The sequence below is a fragment of the Cetorhinus maximus genome, chromosome 8, assembly GCF_964194155.1.
Source record: "Cetorhinus maximus chromosome 8, sCetMax3.hap1.1, whole genome shotgun sequence".
NCBI lineage: Eukaryota > Metazoa > Chordata > Chondrichthyes > Lamniformes > Cetorhinidae > Cetorhinus > Cetorhinus maximus.
In genome coordinates this window covers 45,022,659-45,041,975 of record NC_135886.1, presented here as the reverse complement: position 1 = coordinate 45,041,975, position 19,317 = coordinate 45,022,659, and the positions used below count along the sequence as shown (strand labels likewise).

General features: G+C 44.8%; 1 protein-coding gene across 3 annotated transcripts; it reads left to right on the top strand.

Moving 5' to 3' along the window:
• Window positions 1-908: 908 nt before the first annotated feature.
• On the top strand, window positions 909-18,917 carry LOC144683591 (uncharacterized). 3 transcript variants are annotated; one of them, XM_078546766.1, is made up of 3 exons: window positions 909-1,223; window positions 1,472-1,576; window positions 15,938-18,917. In XM_078546766.1, exons 2-3 carry the CDS (start codon window positions 1,473-1,475, stop codon window positions 16,374-16,376), a joined length of 543 nt encoding a protein of 180 aa, XP_078402892.1. In that variant the 5' UTR covers window positions 909-1,223; window position 1,472; the 3' UTR covers window positions 16,377-18,917. The 3 variants fall into 3 exon arrangements, with proteins under 3 accessions (XP_078402892.1, XP_078402891.1, XP_078402890.1); XM_078546765.1 differs by having other exon boundaries at window positions 909-1,365; XM_078546764.1 differs by lacking the exon at window positions 909-1,223 and having other exon boundaries at window positions 1,258-1,576.
• Window positions 18,918-19,317: the final 400 nt, after the last annotated feature.

The window sequence follows — 19,317 nt, the reverse complement described above, 5'->3', positions numbered from 1 at the left end:
GTCATTTAATTAAGAACTTTTCCGTAATTTGAGGTAATTCTGAGTCTGTGCAGAAATCACAAAATACACCTGACTCTCGGCAGCCATCTTACCAGCTTGCTTCTTTAGCCCTTAGTGATTTTCAGCCAGTGAATATATAAAGTCATTTTTTAAAGCATGGCTTCGCAACAGAGGGCACCTCTGAAAGTTTCACACTCCTTCAGTACTGCACTACTGTCAGCTTAGATTTCCACTCAAGTCTCTATCTGGAGTAGGACTTGAACCCACAATTTTCTGACTCAAGAGGGATGAGTGCTATCAATTAAGTCACAGCTGAGGGCAAATATAGGACAATGATTATAATGCAGGAGAATGAGTTGGCTGCACAGTACTATGATTCATACCAGAGGTTTGTGTGCCTGTTGAGTGGTACCTAATCTACTTCCAGAGATCAAGATGGAAGGTGTTGTCTCAACGAACTTGGAGGCTAAATGCATTGGTTGAATTTAGGTCATTTAGCAGCTTGAATTGATTTTGGATTGTCATTCTTGTATTTTGAAAAGATTGCACTTTGCCATAAATCAAACATGTCTTATCAGCCCTCGCAGTTCAAATTCAGATAGAGGTCAGATTTCATAGATTACTTTGTAATAATTATATGCATTATAATTTAGAATAATACAGAAACTCAGCAAGAAAGTGTTAAACTTTGCTGCACTTTCCATTCATTTCATGAAAGATAAAATCTGCAGGGCCGCATCTTTGTAACAGCATTTCTGCAGGAAGCGGACAAGCTGAGGACCTCAGGCTCTGACCAGGTGCATGTGCGGCTCCCGGCTGACGGCCTTAGGTCTGCCCAGATCCGTTGTTGTTCAAAATAAAAATACCTGGAAAAACTCAGCAGGTCTGACAGCATCTGCGGAGAGGAACACAGTTAACGTTTCGAGTCCGTATGACTCTTCAACAGAACAGTTGTGTTAACTGTGTCCCTCTCCGCAGATGCTGTCAGACCTGCTGAGTTCTTCCAGGTATTTTTATTTTTGTTTTGGATTTCCAGCATCCGCAGTTTTTTGCTTTTATCCATTTGTTATTCACCTTGCCAGCAATTTCTGCAGCAGCGCCCAGAAACTGGGAACTGCTACTCACCTTCATCAATGGTCCACTAAATCCTCCAACAGCACTGTTACCAGCAACCGAAACGGGAAGAAGATAAAGAAAAATGACCACAAATAGATCAGTGAAAGGTACGTTTGTTTGTTCCAGGAATAACCCGGAAATGGGTGGATCTGGACTGGTTTTTTTCGATGCTTTTGTTCAGTTTGCATTTTTTTTCTAGTTTAAGTGCAGGAGAGGAAAGAGCAGAAAGTGGGCTCTCCACTCTGGACTGTGAGTGATTAACCCTGCAATTAGCTGCTGCAATCTGCTGTTGAGATATGTTAGTCCCATTTACAATGGTGCCTTGAGCGTTAAGTTGTGTTTTGTGTTTTAACAGAATGGCGACTTCGATTGAAGAGATGGTAAAGTCGATTGATTCCAGGATAATTGTGGGAATTGAGCTTACAAACAGCAGCCTCCATTATGATCTAAGTTCAGCAGCGTGAGTATAGAGAGCTCGGTAATACTGCACTCAATCCGAAACGCAGTTTGAGACCAGTTCGTGATATAATTATCCTATTCACCGGAGTTATACATGTCGAGCTTTCTCTTGTCCCTGCTTGGGCTGTAAAGTATAAGCCACTATCTGCTGGCCTAGGGTAGATCGGTGACCAGACCAATTCTACCTTAACAAAAACAGAATTACCTGGAAAAACTCAGCAGGTCTGGCAGCATCGGTGGAGAAGAAATCAGTTAACGTTTCGAGCCTTCATGGCCCTTCGGCAGAACTGAAGTATAGTTAGGAGAAAGGAGAAATATAAACTGGTTTAAGGTGGGGGGGGCGGGGAAGAGAGAAGTTGAGGGTGTGGTGATTGTGGAGATAAGCAAGCCGTGATAGGAGCAGATAATCAAAAGATGTCACAGACAAAAGGATCAAAGAGGTGTTGAAGGTGGTGATATTTGTCCAAGAAAAGTGCTAATTAAGAATGGAAGACAGGACACTCAAAGTACAGCTCTAGTGGGGGTGGGGTGGAAAGACTAACAAGGTTTTAGTTTTAGCTTTAAAAATAATGGAAATAGGTGGGGAAAGAAGAATCTATATAAATTATTGAAAAAAAAGGGGGGGGGGGGAGAAACGGGGTGGGGATGGGGGGAGGGGGAGTTTAAGATCTAAAGTTGTTGAATTCAATATTCAGCCCAGAAGGCTGTAAAGTGCCTAGTCGGAAGATGAGGTGCTGTTCCTCCAGTTTGCGTTGGGCTTCACTGGAACATTGCAGCAAGCCAAGGACAGACATGTGGGCAAGAGAACAGGGTGGAGTGTTAAAATGGCAAGCGACAGGGAGGTTTGGGTCTTTCTTGCAGACAGACCGCAGGTGTTCCGCAAAACGGTCGCCCAGTTTGCGTTTGGTCTCTCCAATGTAGAGGAGACCGCATTGGGAGCAACGAATGCAGTAGACTAAGTTAGGGGAAATGCAAGTGAAATGCTGCTTCACTTGAAAGGAGTGTTTGGGCCCTTGGACGGTGAGGAGAGAGGAAGTGAAGGGGCAGGTGTTGCATCTTCTGCGTGAGCATGGGGAGGTGCCATAAGTGGGGGTTGAGGAGTAGGGGGTGATGGAGGAGTGGACCAGGGTGTCCCGGAGGGAACGATCCCTACGGAATGCCGTCAGGGGGGGTGAAGGGAAGATGTGTTTGGTGGTGGCATCATGCTGGAGTTGGTGGAAATGGCGGAGGATGATCCTTTGAATGCGGAGGCTGGTGGGGTGATAAGTGAGGACAAGGGGGACCCTATCATGTTTCTGGGAAGGAGGAGAAGGCGTGAGGGAGGATGCGCGGGATATGGGCCGGACACGGTTGAGGGCCCTGTCAACAACCGTGGGTGGAAAACCTCGGTTAAGGAAGAAGGAGGACATGTCAGAGGAGCTGTTTTTGAAGGTAGCGTCATCAGAACAGATGCGACAGAGGCGAAGGAACTGAGAGAATGGGATGGAGTCTTTACAAGAAGCGGGGTGTGAGGAGCTGTAGTCGAGGTAGCTGTGGGAGTCGGTAGGCTTGTAATGGATATTGGTGGACAGTCTATCATCAGAAATTGAGACAGAGAGGTCAAGGAAGGGAAGAGAAGTGTCAGAGATGGACCATGTGAAAATGATGGAGGGGTGGAGATTGGAAGCAAAATTAATAAATTTTTCCAGGTCCCGACGAGAGCATGAAGCAGCACCGAAGTAATCATCGATGTACCGGAGAAAGAGTTGTGGGAGGGGGCCGGAGTAGGACTGGAACAAGGAATGTTCCACATACCCCATAAAGAGACAGGCATAGCTGGGGCCCATGCGGGTACCCATAGCCACACCTTTTATTTGGAGGAAGTGAGAGGAGTTAAAGGAGAAATTGTTCAGCGTGAGAACAAGTTCAGCCAGACGGAGGAGAGTAGTGGTGGATGTGGATTGTTGGGGCCTCTGTTCAAGGAAGAAGCTAAGGGCCCTCAGACCATCCTGGTGGGGGATGGAGGTGTAGAGGGATTGGACATCCATGGTGAAGAGGAAGCGGTTGGGGCCAGGGAACTGGAAATTGTTGATGTGACGTAAGGTGTCAGAGGAATCACGGATGTAGGTGGGAAGGGACTGGACAAGGGGAGAGAGAAGGGAGTCAAGATAACAAGAAATGAGTTCCGTGGGGCAGGAACAGGCTGACACGATCGGTCTGCCAGGACAGTTCTGTTTGTGGATTTTGGGTAGAAGGTAGAAGCGGGCCGTCCGAGGTTGGGCGACTATCAAGTTGGAAGCTGTGGGAGGAAGATCTCCAGAGGAGATGAGGTCAGTGACAGTCCTGGAAACAATGGCTTGATGTTCTGTGGTGGGGTCATGGTCCAGGGAGAGGTAGGAGGAAATGTCTGCGAGTTGACGCTCAGCCTCTGCGAGGTAGAGGTCAATGCGCCAGTCAACAACAGTACCACCCTTGTCAGCGGGTTTGATGACAATGTTGGGGTTGGACCTGAGAGAACGGAGTGCAGTGAGTTCAGAGAGAGACAGATTAGAATGGGTGAGAGGAGCAGAGAAATTGAGACGGCTAATGTCACGCCGACAGTTCTCAATGAAAAGATCAAGAGAAGGTAAGAATCCCGAGGGAGGGGTCCAAGTGGAGGGAGAGTATTGGAGGTGGGTAAAAGGATCCGTTGAACGGGGAGAGGACTCCTGCCCAAAGAAGTGAGCACGGAGACGAAGACGGCGGAAGAAGAGTTCAGCATCATGCCGAGCCCGAAATTCATTGAGATGAGGGCGTAAGGGTATGAAACTAAATCCTTTGCTGAGCACTGAACGTTCAGCATCAGAGAGGGGAAGGTCAGGGGGTATAGTGAATACGCGGCTGGGGCTGGGATTGGAAGATGGGGTGAGAACGGAGGGACAAGCAGGGGTGGAGGGTCCCAGATGGGTGTTGGTGTCGATGAGTTGTTGGAGCTTGCGTTCCTTAGCACTTGAGAGAAAGAGAAAAAGTTGTTGAGGCGACGGATGAGGCGAAGAATAAAATGAAACTGGGGGCACGCGCAGCTTTGAAAAAGGGTGCGGCGGTGCTGCTGGAGGGAGAGGTCGAGTGTGTTCATATGGCCGCGCATGACACTGAGTGTGGATCTCAGAATGCGATGGGAACAGCAGTCCGAGAAACATTTTATGTCCCGGAGATACCTGTAATCCTGGGTGGGTTCGAAACAAGAGGGATGGAATTTCAGTTGAAATCCACGTGGGGTGAGTCGGAGACGGAGAGAGTCACTGAGAAAGGAGATATGGCTGTGAAAGCGGGTTTTAGTAAACACCTTGTCAAACACCAGGAGAGAAATGGAAAGCAATGAAGGTGAGCAGGGCAGAAGAGACAGTCGGAAATCCTGTCGGAGGACAGAACCGTACTTCTTCAAAGAGGGCATTTCTTGAAGCCTCTTTGACCCTTTTGTCTGTGACATCTTTTGATTATCTTCTCCTATCACTGCTTATCTCCACAATCACCACACCCTCAACGTCTCTCTCCCACCCACCCCCACCTTAAACCAGTTTATATTTCTCCTTTCTCCTAACTATGCTTCAGCTCTGCCGAAGGGCCATGAAGGCTCGAAACGTTAACTGATTTCTTCTCCGCCGATGCTGCCAGACCTGCTGAGTTTTTCCAGGTAATTCTGTTTTTGTTTCGTGATATAATTATCCTATTCACCGGAGTTATACATGTCGAGCTTTCTCTTGTCCCTGCTTGGGCTGTAAAGTATAAGCCACTATCTGCTGGCCTAGGGTAGATCGGTGACCAGACCAATTCTACCTTAAATAGTTGGCAGAGATTTATATAATTCTTAAATGAAAATGTTTGCTGAATGATTCTATCTGCCCGTCAGTTTGTTCATCTACCTTCGATCTGCTTATTTAGTTGTCTGTCGACCTCTCCACCACTGTTTCTATCGACTTAATTGAATCCATCACAGTAGGTAGTGGAGGATTGGGGAGTGAGAGCTGGGAATGAAGGATTTTGATACAACGTTAGTTGGTTGGGTGGGTGGCGGGGGTTGGGGGGGATGGGGGGGGGGGGGGGGGGTTGTTGAGCTGGGCATGAAGGGGACCGATGGGATGTTTGGGAGTGTGGGCTGGGCATGAGGGGACTTGAGGTGTGGGTGGGGATGTGTGAGCTGGGCATGAGGGGATTTGATGGGGTGTGTTACGAGCCATCCCCAGGTGAGGTTCCCCAAACTTGTTGATCCAGACCCCTCAGTTTGTCACCGTCTGGCTGGGACCCCCCCAAATCGTTATGCCCCAGGTGAGGAGGGGTGAACTGGCTCCCTGTCTTTATTCAGCGCACCCCATTCTGTTGGTCGCAACAAGATTTAACCTAAAGAGAATCCCTTTCGCGGATACCTTTTTCCCCAGACCCAATCGTTCTGGTTTTGAAGGAGTCAATTTGATCAGACTTTCTTGAGTTAAAGGTAAGAGTAAGTTTATTAACTACTAAAGGCAAGAAAAGATAAAACACGTGTATACGGTCATACAGGTTAAAGTAAGAATTTAGCTTGAAGTAATGTATATAATTTTTTTAAAAGGTGTACGGAACAGCCCTTGACTCGTGGGGAGTAGGTGTTTGAGTGTTGTGGCTATTGCGATTTGAGATTCCTGTAGAATTGATTCTGGTAGATAAAGAGTCAGTTTCAAGGTTCCAGTAGCGTTGAATTCGGTAGAGAGGGAGAGAGATCGGGATACCTGCAAATTGGTGCTTTGCAGGGGTTCTGTGTGTGGCTGTTACTTCGGAGTCAAACTTCCAGCACTTGCTTTCTCTCAACACCCACCAACAGCCAAACACTGGAGCAGCTTTTCAACTCACTTTTAACCCCTCCTTTGTATGTTCCAAGTAGGAAGCGAATTCACAAATCTATCTGGGCATTGCTCACAGGGTTTCTTGATGAGATGATACTCATCTCCCATTATGTCCCATTGTCTCTACCTGAGGGAGCAATTAGTTTCTGGATGTCTTTAGAAGTACCTTGTCTGGCAATAGGGTAGGGTTCCATTACCTCTTGGGGAGTCACCCTGCAATATTCCAACCAGTGGCTTGTGTGCATTTTAAAAAATTCAGGTCTTATTTTCAAATTCCAATATTTCCGGATGCAATTCGGTGTTTTTCCTCCATTATCATGACGCCTCCCCTCCTCCCTGGAATGAAATGAAATTCATTCTCATTTCTTACAAAAAAGGGAAAAACTTGTAAACAACAAAACACTCTCATACACACATTCATTCTTTTAGCAATGGTCAATTTATCTTTTCTGGTTCTAACTAGGCTCTTTTAAGTTCTAGACAGGGCAACCGCAATCGCATTTGATTTCCCAGGAATGTGGGTGATTTTTAAGTAGAATGGCTGGAGGAACAAACTCCAGTGGAATAACCTGGCACTCTGGGTCTTAAACCTTCCCACAAAAGTTAATGGATTGCAGTCGGTATAGACTGTGGTCTCTCTGTACCCATTTCGGACGTATATCTCAAAGTGTCTGAGGGCCAGTAATAAACCGAGGGTCTCCTGCTCTACTGTGGAGTACCATTTCTGTTGTTTGTTGAGCTTTTTAGAGAAGTACCCGATTGGTCTCTGTATTCCGGATTCGTCCTCTTGTAGGAGAACAGCCCCTACCCCGATATCAATTGCATCAATGGGTACTTCGAATGCCTAATTAAAGTCGGTGGCTGCAAGCATGGGCTTACCTAATAAAATGGCCTTCAGCTTTTCGAAAGCTGTCTGGCATTTCTCGGTTCTCACTACCTTTGCTTTTTTCAGTAGTAGGTTTGTCAGTGGGGAGGCTACTGTGCTAAAGTTTGGGATGAACTTGTGGTAGGGCCTCATGATTTCCTGTTTTGTGTTGGGAATGGGGAGCTGGGCTACGGCTTGTACCTTAGCTGCCATGGGCAGTATCTTTCCTTGACCTACTATGCGTCCTAGATAGGCCACATTAGCCTTAGCGAACTCGCTCTTTGTGAGATTGACCACCAGGTCAGCTGACTGTTCTCTTTGGAATAGGGCTATCCTGTTGCTCTACCTGGTTTTCCCAGGTGTCGCTATACATTAGGAGGTCGTCCATGTACATGACGCAGTTGGACAAGCCTGCCACTACCTGCTTCATCAACCTTTGGAAGGTAGCCAGGGCCTTTTGGAGTCTGAAGGGCATAACCCAACCCTAGTATAATCCGTCTGGAGTTACAAAGGTGGAAATTTCCTTCACACGGGCTGTCAAAGGAACTTGCCAGTATCCTTTGAGTAAATATATCTTCGTGATATAGGGTGCTTTACCTGCCCTATCTACCCACTCTTCCAGCCGACGTATCGGGTAGGAGTCAGCTCGGGTCACTGCATTAACTTTTCGGGAGTCAATGCAGAACCTTGTGGAGCTGCCCAGCTTGGGCACAAGCACATGGGGAGCTCCAGCCACTGCTGCTAGGCTCTATTAGTCGGTACTCCAGCATGTGGTTAATCTCCTCCTGGGCTTGGACCAGCTTCTCTGGGCCTACACGATAGGGTTGTTGCCTTGTGGGAGGGGCCTCTCCCACGTCCAGATCATGTAGAGCTAGTGTGGTGCAGCCTGGCTTGTCTCTGCATAAGCCTTTAAATGCAGTGAGCAGCCTCATCAAGTCTGCTCCCTGTTCTGCACCTAAGTGGGAGAACCATGAGTCTAAGTTGGCTAGTATTTCTGTATTGGTTAGCTGGGCAGTGGGGGGTTCAATGTGGGCCTCACCCACATCTCCCTGCAATTCATCCCCACTGCTACCCTCCTCCTCCAGGCCGGAGGCAACGAGACAGACCGTTACTTGCTGTCTCCTTCTCGATTGTGATATTGCTTTATCATGTTGACATGACATAGCCTTTGCTTTTTCCCCCAATCTGGGGCCTCAATTAGATAGTTCACTTCCCCAAATTGCTTTGCTACTCTGGACAGGCCACTGAGCTGGGCCTGTAAGGGTTCACCTGGCATTGGTAGGAGCACTAACGCGTCGGCTCCTGGCTGAAACGTTCAGGTCTTGGCATGTCTGTCGGCCTGTTTTCTCATAGCCACCTGGAAAATTTTCAAATGCTCTCAGGCCACCTTGCAGGTTGTCATGAGCTGTTCCCAGAACACGGCTACGTAATCCAAAATGGAGAGCTCCTCCATCTGCTCGAAAGACTTCTCCTTTATTATTTTCAGAGGCCCTCCCACTTGGTGCCTGTAAGCTAATTTGAACGGAATAAACCTGATGGACTCATTGGGTGAGTCCCTGGTAGCGAACAGACGGAAACCTAGTCTTTTATCCCAGTCATGGGGGTACTTGTGGCAGTCTGCCCTGATCATTGTTTTTAGGGTTTGGTGGTACTGCTCTAGTCCCCCTGCGGCTGAAGACTTCAGTTGGGTCACGCCAGGTTACCCATGACTTCCTGGAATATCCCGGACATGAAATTTGAGCCCTGATCTGGCTGGATCTCGGTAGGTAGACAATACCTGGTAGAGAATTGGGCCAATTCCCTCACCACTGTTTTGGCAGATATGGTTCCCAGGGGAACTGCCTCTGGGAAATGGGTAGGCATATCCACGATGGTGAGGATATACCTGTGGCCCCCTTTTGTTTTGGTTAGGGACCCCACACAATCCACTAACACTTTGCTGAATGATTTCCCAAAGGCTGGCATGGGAATCATGGGTGCAGGTCATATTGCAGGTGGGAGTTTCCCCATAACCTGGCATGTGTGGCAGATTCTGCAAAACCTTACTACGTACCTGTGGAGGTGCGGCTAGTAAAAATGCTGGCTGATGCAGGCTTGGGTTTTGCATATACAGACATGCCCAGCCATCAGAATTTCGTGAGCTAGCTACAAGATTTCCCCATGGTACCTCGGCAGCACCACTACCTGGTGGATCACTGTCGACTCCTCATTTGCAGGTCTGTGAGGGGTCTCCATTTCCTCATCAGCACCTCATTTTTAATGTAGTAGCATTCAGGGAATGCTTCTGCCTTGGCCTCATTGTGAGCAGTCTGAGCTAATGTTTTTAACTGTGGGTCAGCTTGCTGGGCTGCTATCAAGGAAGGTTTATTTGTCATCTCTTTAGGGTTTTCTAGTAGGGTCTGGCTGGCCCCTGTTTCCCTCAGTGTCACTACAGGCTTACTCGTCGCACGCTGGGGAAATGTGGCCACCCTTCCTTTGGATACAAAATCCCGGTAACCCGGATAGATTCGTTTAACCTCATCCGCACTCTCAGGAGTGCTCCTACAGGGATTTGCAGCAGCAGTCAGAGCCGTAGCCTGGTCTGCTATGCCCTCAGACTGACTCCCATTCTCTGCATAGAGGTTATGGGCCCCGATAAATCCCACCGGTCTTTCCCGTAGCCTCCAGCAGTTGGCCCAGACATGCCCTACCTTTCGACAGTTAAAACGCACGGGCTTCTTGGCCTCACTTTTCAACTCAGCTCACCCTTTCTGTCCTGAGGAGGGCCCCCAGAATTTCTCTCTCACCCATGGGTGTTCAGTTTCCTATCTCTCTCCCCCACCATCTGTCCTTCCCAATTGGTTGGGGTTGACCTGGGAGGGGTGTCTTCTGGTACAAGGGTTTGTGGATCAACTCATAATTGTTGGCCAGTGTGGCTGCCTGCCTGGCACCTGTTACCCCTGCTCCTCTAGGTGTGTTCTTATTGGAAAGAGTAGGGAGTTTTTAAACTCCTCAAGGAGAATTATTTGTAAGTGGCTTCTGTTTGAAGTGCCTGCATCCACTGGTCAAAAGCAAGTTGCTTAATGCTTTCAAATTCCAGGTACGCCTGGTCAGGCCGTTTCCTGAGGATACGAAATTCCTGATGGTACACCTCTGGCACTAACTGGCACGCCCTTAATAAAGCCCTTTTTACTGCCTGATGGTCAGTGACACTTTCCTCAGGCAGGAGGGAGTAAACCTCGTCAGCTTTCCCTGAAAGCGTACTCTGCAGTAATAGGGACCACTGTTGGACTGGTCACTTTAACTGCTGTGATAACCACTCGAAAGATATAATGAAGGCTTCCACCTCTGCTTCGTCAAACTTAGGGATTAGATGAGCAAACCGGGCTGCCTCAATCCTTAAGTCCGAGCTAGTGGTATCTTCAAGCGACCCAGCGGATACCTACTCCTCAGTTCAAGCTGCATTAGTTGAAACTCCCTTTCCCCTCTTTTCTCTCTCCTGAAATTCTCCTTCTTCCTTTCGTGCCCTTTCCTGAAATTCCCTTTCCTTTTCTCTCTCCTGAAATCCTGATTTCCAATTCTCCAATTTTAATCTCTCTACTGCTATGCTATCCATTTCGTCATCCGTAATTTACACCTGTAGACCATTGGCCACCTCTTTGACAATTTCATGTTTTCTGGCTTTCTACCAACATTCTAATCCTAAATGCCTCATTAACTCGTTCGAGGGACAGCACGTTTAGATCCTCAAAAGTAACTGCTTCTGGTTCTGCTAGAAAGGTACTGGCATCAAAAGTGGACATTTTAACACCTTCAGTTATATAGACTCAAGAAAGTCGTTTTACAGTTTCCAAAAAATTGATTTCATAAGGACAATTTACTTTCCCTGGTCTAATTCGTTCATTTCATTCTGGGAAAAAATATTCCAGACTCCGAGCCCCAAGTTGTTCAAATCCCAGACAAGCGTTCCAGTTTGTTACGACTCACTCCTAGGTGAGGTTCCCCAAAGTTGTTGATCCAGGCAAGACCCCTCAATTGTTATGCCCTGGGTGAAGAGGGATGAACTGGCTCCCTGTCTTTATTCAGCTCTCCCCCACTTCTGTTGGTTACAACAAGAATTAATCTAAAAAGGATCCCTCCTCAGATACCTTTTTCCCAGATCAAATTGTTCCTGCTTTGAAGGAGCCAACTTGATCAGACTTTCTTGAGTTAAAGATAAAAGTAAGTTCATTAACCAATAAAGGCGAGAAAAGATAAAACACCTGCATATACGGTCATACAGGTTAAAAGTAAGAATTTAATTTGAAGTAAGTGAATATAACATACATAATTTTAAAAAGGTATATGGAACAGTCCTTGACTTGTGGGGAGTAGCTGCTTGAGCGCTGCAGCCATTGTGATTCGAGATTCCAGTAAAATTGAATTCGGTGGGGGGATAGTCAGTTTTGAGGGTCCAGTAGAGTTGACTCCGATAGACGAATAGTCAGTTTCGAAGTTCTAGTAGGTTGAATTTGGTAGAGAGGGAGAAAGATTGGGATATCTGCAAAATGGTGATTTGCAGGGGTATTGTATGTGGCTGTTACTTTTGAATCAAACTTCTAGCACTTGCTCTCTCTCAGAACACTCACCAACAGACAGACACCAGGGCAGCTTTTTAGCTCACTTTTAACCCCTTCTTTGTATACTCCAAGTGGGAAGCACATCCACAAATCTGGCTGAGCATTTTTCACAGGATTTCTTGATGAGATGTTATTCATCTCCCATTATGTCCCATTGTCTCTGCCGGAGGGAGCAATTAGTTTCTGGATGTCTTTAGAAGCACCTTGTCTGGCAACAGGGTGGGGTTCCATTACCTCTTAGGGAGTCACTCTGCAGTTTTCCAGCCAGTGTCTTGTGTGTATTTTTTAAAAACTCAGGTTTTATTTTTAAAGTCCAATATTTCCAGATGCAATTTGGTTTTTCCTTCATTATCATGACAGGTTTGGTGGGGCTGGGCATGAGGGGGGTCTGATGGGATGCTGGTGGGTGTGTGTGAGCTGGGCATGAAGGGGTTTGATAGGATGTTGGTGGGTGCGTGTGTGCTGGGCATGAAGGGGTTTGATGGGATGTTGGCGGGTGTGTGTGAGCTGGGCATGAAGGGGTTTGATGGGATGTTGGTGGGTGCGTGTGAGCTGGGCATGAAGGGGTTTGATGGGATGTTGGTGGGTGCGTGTGAGCTGGGCATGAGGGGGTTTGATGTGGCATTGGTGGGGGGGGGGTGTGTGAGCTGGGCATGGGGGGGTCTGATGGGACATTGGTGGGTGTGTGAGCTGGGCACGATGGGGTCTGATGGGACATTGGTGGGTGTGTGAGCTGAGCAGGAGGGGGTCTGATGGAATGTTGGTGGGTGTGTGTGAGCTGGGCATGAGGGGATTGAATGGGATGTTGGTGGGGGAGTGTGAACTGGGCATTAGGTGGTTTGATGGAATCTTAGGCCAGGGTTTGAGCTGAGCATGAAGGGGCAGGGTTCAGAATTGAAGCCTGTTTGCTGTTTCTTGGCAGCCAGTCCGCAACTCTAAAAACATAAAGGAGAAAAAAATGTCCAAATTCTTGTATTGAACACAAATTGTATTAAACACAAAAAAGTCATTGAAAATATGCAGATCTGTTAGCATCTGTGTAGAGAGTTGAACATTTCTTCAGAACTTTGCTGCCTTATAAGTCAGGCTAACAACTGAGGTACCTCATCCCTCTTCAAGCCTAGCAGAAACCAGCTATTGTTATTGTTTGACCAGGCAATGGAGAGCAGGATTGGCAGCAGCTGGAGTCTTAAATGCTTGACAGAGGAGTCAGGGTAGGGGGAAATCTAAGAGGAAAGAAAACATGGATATGTGACTCTGGGAATATTCACATTAGAGTCAAAGTCAGCCCCTTAATGTGTGGGTGGAAGTTAGTACCAATAATAGAAAGTGCAGCATGAATAATTGAGAGAGAAATTCAGCTTGGAAGGTGGCACAAAAGGGGAGGGAATCAATATTCAGGTCAGCTTGACTTCACTGGAGCTGAGTTATTGGATGAGGAGTTTAGCAGGTGGCTGATTCAATGTCACACAAGACTGATTTCTGCCCCTTGTACTTTGTTCTCCCCTCCACCCCCCTCCCTCTGCATTCTCTAAGTTCAGTGCTGTTGTGGCAGATGTAATTAGAAATTGTGTTATTCCATTCTAGTTACACCCTGTTTACAAACATGCAGAATTGTATGCAAACAACAAGGCTGCTAGCCTATACCCTTTGGAGTTTAGAAGAATGAGAGGTGATCTTATTGAAACATATAGGATCCTGAGGGGACTTGACAGGGTGGATGCTGAAAGGATGTTTCACCTTTTAGGAGAGACTAGAACTCAAGGACACAGTTTAAGAAAAAGAGATCTCCCTTTTAAGATGGAGATGAGGAGACTTTTTTTTTGCTTGAGGGGTGTTAGTCTGTGGAATTCGCTTCCCCCAGAGAACAGGGTCATTGATTTATTTTACTTCAGCTTCTAAGCCCTATGCTCCTATGTAAACCTGGTACCACTACATTTCTACAAATGTGGCCAATTGATTACAGTAATGTTCATTTATAATAAGGAATCTGAACTACTTTTCTGGTTATAAATTTATAAAATGTACATTTTCGAAGCCAGTTATTCAGTTTATTTTTAAATACATTACTTTCCCTCTTGGATTGCCTTACCTTTGTTGAGCACTTTGGGTTGATTATGTGTTGACATCTCTTTAATATTTTGCTTGAGCGATTATTCTTGTCACCTGAACCTAGTCACTAAATGGCAGCCGGCTGATTTCCAGTTCAACCAAATTTCCAGCAGGGAGTCATTGGAGAGTAATTAGGTATAGGGAAGAATTGCAACTCCCTCTATCTCAAAGCTCTTAAAGCAACTCTTATTCAGTTGGCAAATGCAGCAGCTGATTGTGCACAATAGTCGAGAAAGATGACAGCAGAGCAATGATTTGGTGCATCAAAAAACTCAATCAAAATAGTTTAAAAAAAAATGACCTTTAACAGATTTGTGCTGGCCTTCCTTAATTAATCCAATTTTAATTCAAATTTATCCAGGTGGTTGTTACTTTTTTCTCAGATTATCATCTCTGAAAGCATTCCCACCACCAAGGTTAAACTGACTGGCCTATAGCTGTTGGGCTTATCCTTGCATCCTTTTTTGAACAAGAGTCTGACATCTGATGCAAAATATTCATTTAGTACCTCAACCATGCTCTCTCCCTCCATGTGTAAATCCCCTTTTTGATCCCTAATCGGCCTCATCCCTCCTTTTATCACCCTTCTACTTTTTAAATGCTTATAGAAGCCTTTTGGATTCCCTTTTGTGTTAACTGCCAGTCTCCTCTTCTGCTGTCTGCTTCACTTTTTCCTTTTTTCGCTTCCTCTCTATATTCACCCTAGTTCTTACTTGTATTATCAACTTGACATCTGTCATATGCCTCCTTTTTCTGCTTCATCTTACTCTCTGTCTCTTTCATCATGCAGGGAGCTTTGGCTTTGTTTGTCCTACCTTTCATCCCCTGCTGTCTGTACCCTCTTTTAAAGGCAGCTCATTCTTCAATACAGTTTTGTCTGCCAATCTTTGATTCTAATTTACCTGGGTCCAATCTGCTCTCGCCCCATTGATATTGGCCCACCTCCAAATAATAACATTTACAGTGGATTGATCCTTGTCCTTTTCCATAGCTAACCTAAACTTTATGATGCTATGGTCACTGGCTCCTATATGACCTCCTACTGACACTTGATCCACTTGACCCACCTCATTCCGCAGAACTAGATCCAGCAAAGCTTCCTTTTATGTTGGACTGCAAACATACTGATCTAGAAAATTCTCCTGAATACATTTCAGAAACTCGCCTCCTTCTCTAACCTTTACACTATTACTATTCTAGTCTATAGTAGGATCATTAAAGTGCCCATTATACCTACTTGATATATGCTCAAGTCCTGAGGTAAGGTTTGAACCCACAACCTACTCACTCAGAAAGGCCTAGTGCAAGGGCATCGCAGTCAAACTAACTTTGTTCTTGCCACATGCACATTTTCTAACAGGAATTTGAACATGACCAGGAGCAGAAATCCTGGCTAATGTTTTCCTCTTCGATTTTTAGTGAGCCAACCGTATTACCTCAACTGCTGCCTTGGATCAGTTAAGGTAATTTTGCACAGATCAAGGATAAAATCTGGGATTGTACTGGTCATTGTAGCACACTCAACAGTGATTTATCTATAGAGTGAGGTATGGCCTACCTTTCTAAGTTTGGGAGAAACAGAAAAATAAATTTATCTTAAAAATATGGATGAAAAACTTCCCATGGCAAAGGAGTTCTCCCAATCTCCTTGCCAATATTTAGTCTTCAATCAGTAAAGCAGGTTATCTGGTCATTATTACCTTGCTGTTTGTGGGATCTTGCTGTGTGCAAATTAGCGGCCATGATTTTCTATTTGACTGCAATGACTGCACTTCAAAAAAGTACTTCATTAGCTGTAAAGTGCTTTGGAAAGTCCTTAGGATGTGAAAAGTCATATATAATGCAAATTGTTCTTTCTGTTTCCTTTGAGAGAAACTGCAGTGGGAAATTTTATCAACATTTTTTTTAAATGGTTTGTGATATTCATCCATATTCTACATTCCATTTTGCAGGACATATGCTGAATGCGGTGTTGTACAAAGTCCACCACCACCTACTATACACAAGGGCAAGAAAGGAATGTGTGTGTTCATCAAGACCCCATTCTCATTCTATGGCACCGTTGGGGTCCTCAGCTATGTCTTTGGGGATCACCAGATCTCCCTTCTGTTTTCCAATCCCCTTGACTGCATCAAATACAACACCGAGTTCGCTCTGCACATTCCTGACACCAAAACAATGACTGATCGAAATTTGTACAATAAGATGTACACACAACTGCATGAATCTAGTTCCTTCACCAAAACTGCCATTGGCAGAGGAAATACAGCACTGCAACTCAATAAAGAGGGAATGGAAGTTTCAGCTACAATGTCAAATGTGAATTACAAAGCTATAATCAAATTGGAGGTTCGAGATCTTTTCTCTTCTCCGTACAAGCCGAATAATTAAAAAAAAATCTCCAGGGGAAAAGTATCTCAAAATTCCATCACGTTAACTGAACATCTTATTTTTCTTATTTTCCAGTGCTATGAAATTCACATTAAGACTGATTAGTTATCATAGGACTATAAAGTCCAATTATATAGAATAATAATGTAAGAATTTGATTTGTATCCTATTTGTAAAGATGCTGTCCATTCTTAATAAGACCATTGTACTATCTCTAACACCTTCTTCCTGCATGCTCACTGTTCAAATATGACACATTTTCCCATTGTGACACATTGTTTCTCAGTACCTGAAACCCTGATCTGCCTCCTCCGTCCCTCCCTTCTATAAGCTAAGGGCTTCTATAATCTACGCTTGGTATTATATAACCACTCTTATTGAACTTAAAAATGGGTGTTATAGTGATGTTGGGCGATATTGTAAAGACCATGATACTGGATTAACTGAGTTTTATATATCCCTCCCAAATGGAAGTGAAAATCGGGAGATGTGTATAACGGGCATCCGACATTACTCATTTACACTCACGCATATTACCCCCTCGTTGTCCAAAAGCAAAATACTGTGGATGCTGGAAATCTGAAATAAAAGCAGGTCAGGCTGTGAAAGGTCATTGACCTGAAACGTTAACTCCGTTTCTCTCCACAGATGCCTGCCTGACCTGCTGCCTGTTCCCAGTGTCTTTTTATTTTCATTACCCCCTTCTTGTCTCTTCCGCTCTTCCAATAGTTGGAAATTCCTACACCATGGCTCTTGCCCATTCATCTAGTTTCCATATTCAATTACATTTTTTAACATCCTGCAAAATGTTAATTTCAGAACTCTGCTGCTATGTCATTAAACATCTGGATAGTGTGAAAATTAACCACTCAGAACAGAAAGGTGTCCAGGATCAGAAGGGTTTGGCACCTGAGAAGGTTTTGCCTCCTGATTCCTTCATGTTCCTTCACTATTACTAATAAACATTGTTCTAGCCAACCAGATCCTTTTGATTCCTTTTAGAAATATGGCAGTGAAGTGCACAGTGGTAGTTTTAACCTGCAGTTTAAACTGTCCCTTTTGTGTTGATAGGCAACAGTTTTGGGTGCACATTAGTGTGTTGATCAGGTTTTGATCTGACACTTGGCTGCACAAAAGGCAAGGGTGATGTAAGAATGAAGCCAGCAGTGTCACCATGGCTTTGAGTTTGTTGTGGACGCAGAGCAACTCTGGCTCGGTGTGAAGCCACATTTCTGCTGGGTGTTCAGGGGCCATTGATAAATGTGACTTTCTCTGAAGAAAGTGAGCATTGTACTAAAATTTAAACAATTAGCTGCTTATGGTGCCTGCTCATAGAAACTGGTAGCAGATTAAACCTGCTTTACCTGCTGCACAGTCTGTGACACTTAGCTGACTTATGTTAACTAAAGCATAAAGGAGAAGTTCAAATGACATCAATGGACTACAAGAGCCAAACTTGAGTAATATTCCAACCTAAAAACAGAATGTGAAAAAGCTGGGCACCAAGGCTATGAGTTAGATAATACTACAGTGGTCATTTGCTAACTTTGCACCTGCAACAGGTAGCTTCACACACTGTGACCATCCATTGGAAACTTAGGTTCATGTTGTACACTGTTTCCCGATCAGAAAGCAGATAGTGCACAGAGGAGGCCTTACTTTCCAATATACAGTGTGTGCAGGCTAAGCCTCCCCTCCGAGACTGCACCTTGTATAGCTACTGTCATATAAGTCAGTGTTTATGTTTTAAAACCAACTTGTGAGGCGCCACTTCCTGCATGGAGCCTTGTCAGATGGGAGCATAGGCTGCAAAATTGCAGCTGCGGTGTCACCACCCTTCCTCTCTGTATATTATAGCTTTCTAAAGAATGTATCAGCTTAAAACGAGGCATTGCAGGATGTGGTGAATTTGGATGATCATTAGAACATGAATTAGATGAACAAAGAAAAGATACAAATCAATATGGAATTGAAAGCTTACATTGTTTGAGGGTTTCATCCTGTTCAGTAATCTAATGAACAGTTTGATTTTGTTTTAATTGAAAAGTATTTAACTCCTGTTTAGATATTTTATTTTTCCTCTATCTCTGTTCTTTTCAGTTGAGAAGACAGGACAAAATAAATTAGGTTGTCTTTGAGTTTGCTAACATTGGTGCCCGATTGAGACACATTTACTTTTTACACATCTTTACACATTACACAGTTAAACTCCTGCAGTCATTTATTAGAAACTTGTCTGTAAAATTCTGCTTATGTAACTCTGCTTATGTAATTCTGCTTATGTAACTCAATGATTGAGCATGTCTGCAATCCCGATAAATCACTGCACTTTTGTAAAAGAATAAATGTTGGACATGAAGAATAAAAACAACTGTTGATGGAATATGGAAAGAATTAAAGATAAGTTAATGCATTGGGTTGGACCTTTAACTCTTAAGCTGTAAAAAGCCTCAACCTCAAAATGCTAACCCAGTTTTACACTGGGCTGCTATGTACTTCCAACGCTTTTAGTATTTTTTCAATAAGAACATTTGTGGTGAATGTGGCATGTTTTTGTGGTTATTAATAGGACATTCCAACCTGGTTAATGTTGTGTTTGCACTGTCATTTTTATTACTTGTTACCTTATACCTGAGGCTGTTCTCCTTGGAGAAGATTAGAGATTTGATAGCGGTATTGAAAATCACGAGGGGTCTGGACAGAGTAGAGAGGGAGAAACTGCTTCCATTGGCGAAAGGGCAGAGGACACTGATTTATGGTGATTGGCAAAAGAAGCAACAGCGACAAGAGGAAAAAATGTTACGCAGTGAGTGTTTAGGATCTGGAATGCACTGTCTGAGAGTGTGGTGGAGGCAGATCCAATCAAGGCTTTCAAAAGAGAATTATCAGAAAGGAAAAAATTGCAGAGCTACAGAGAAAAGTCTGGGGAGTGGGACAAGGT

Coding starts and splice junctions, on each gene's coding strand:
- LOC144683591 (XM_078546766.1), top strand. CDS start 1,473: ATGGCGACTTCGATTGAAGAGATGGTAAAGTCGATTGATTCCAGGATA. Junction 1,577..15,937: donor TATGATCTAAGTTCAGCAGC/GTGAGTATAGAG, acceptor TCCATTTTGCAG/GACATATGCTGAATGCGGTG.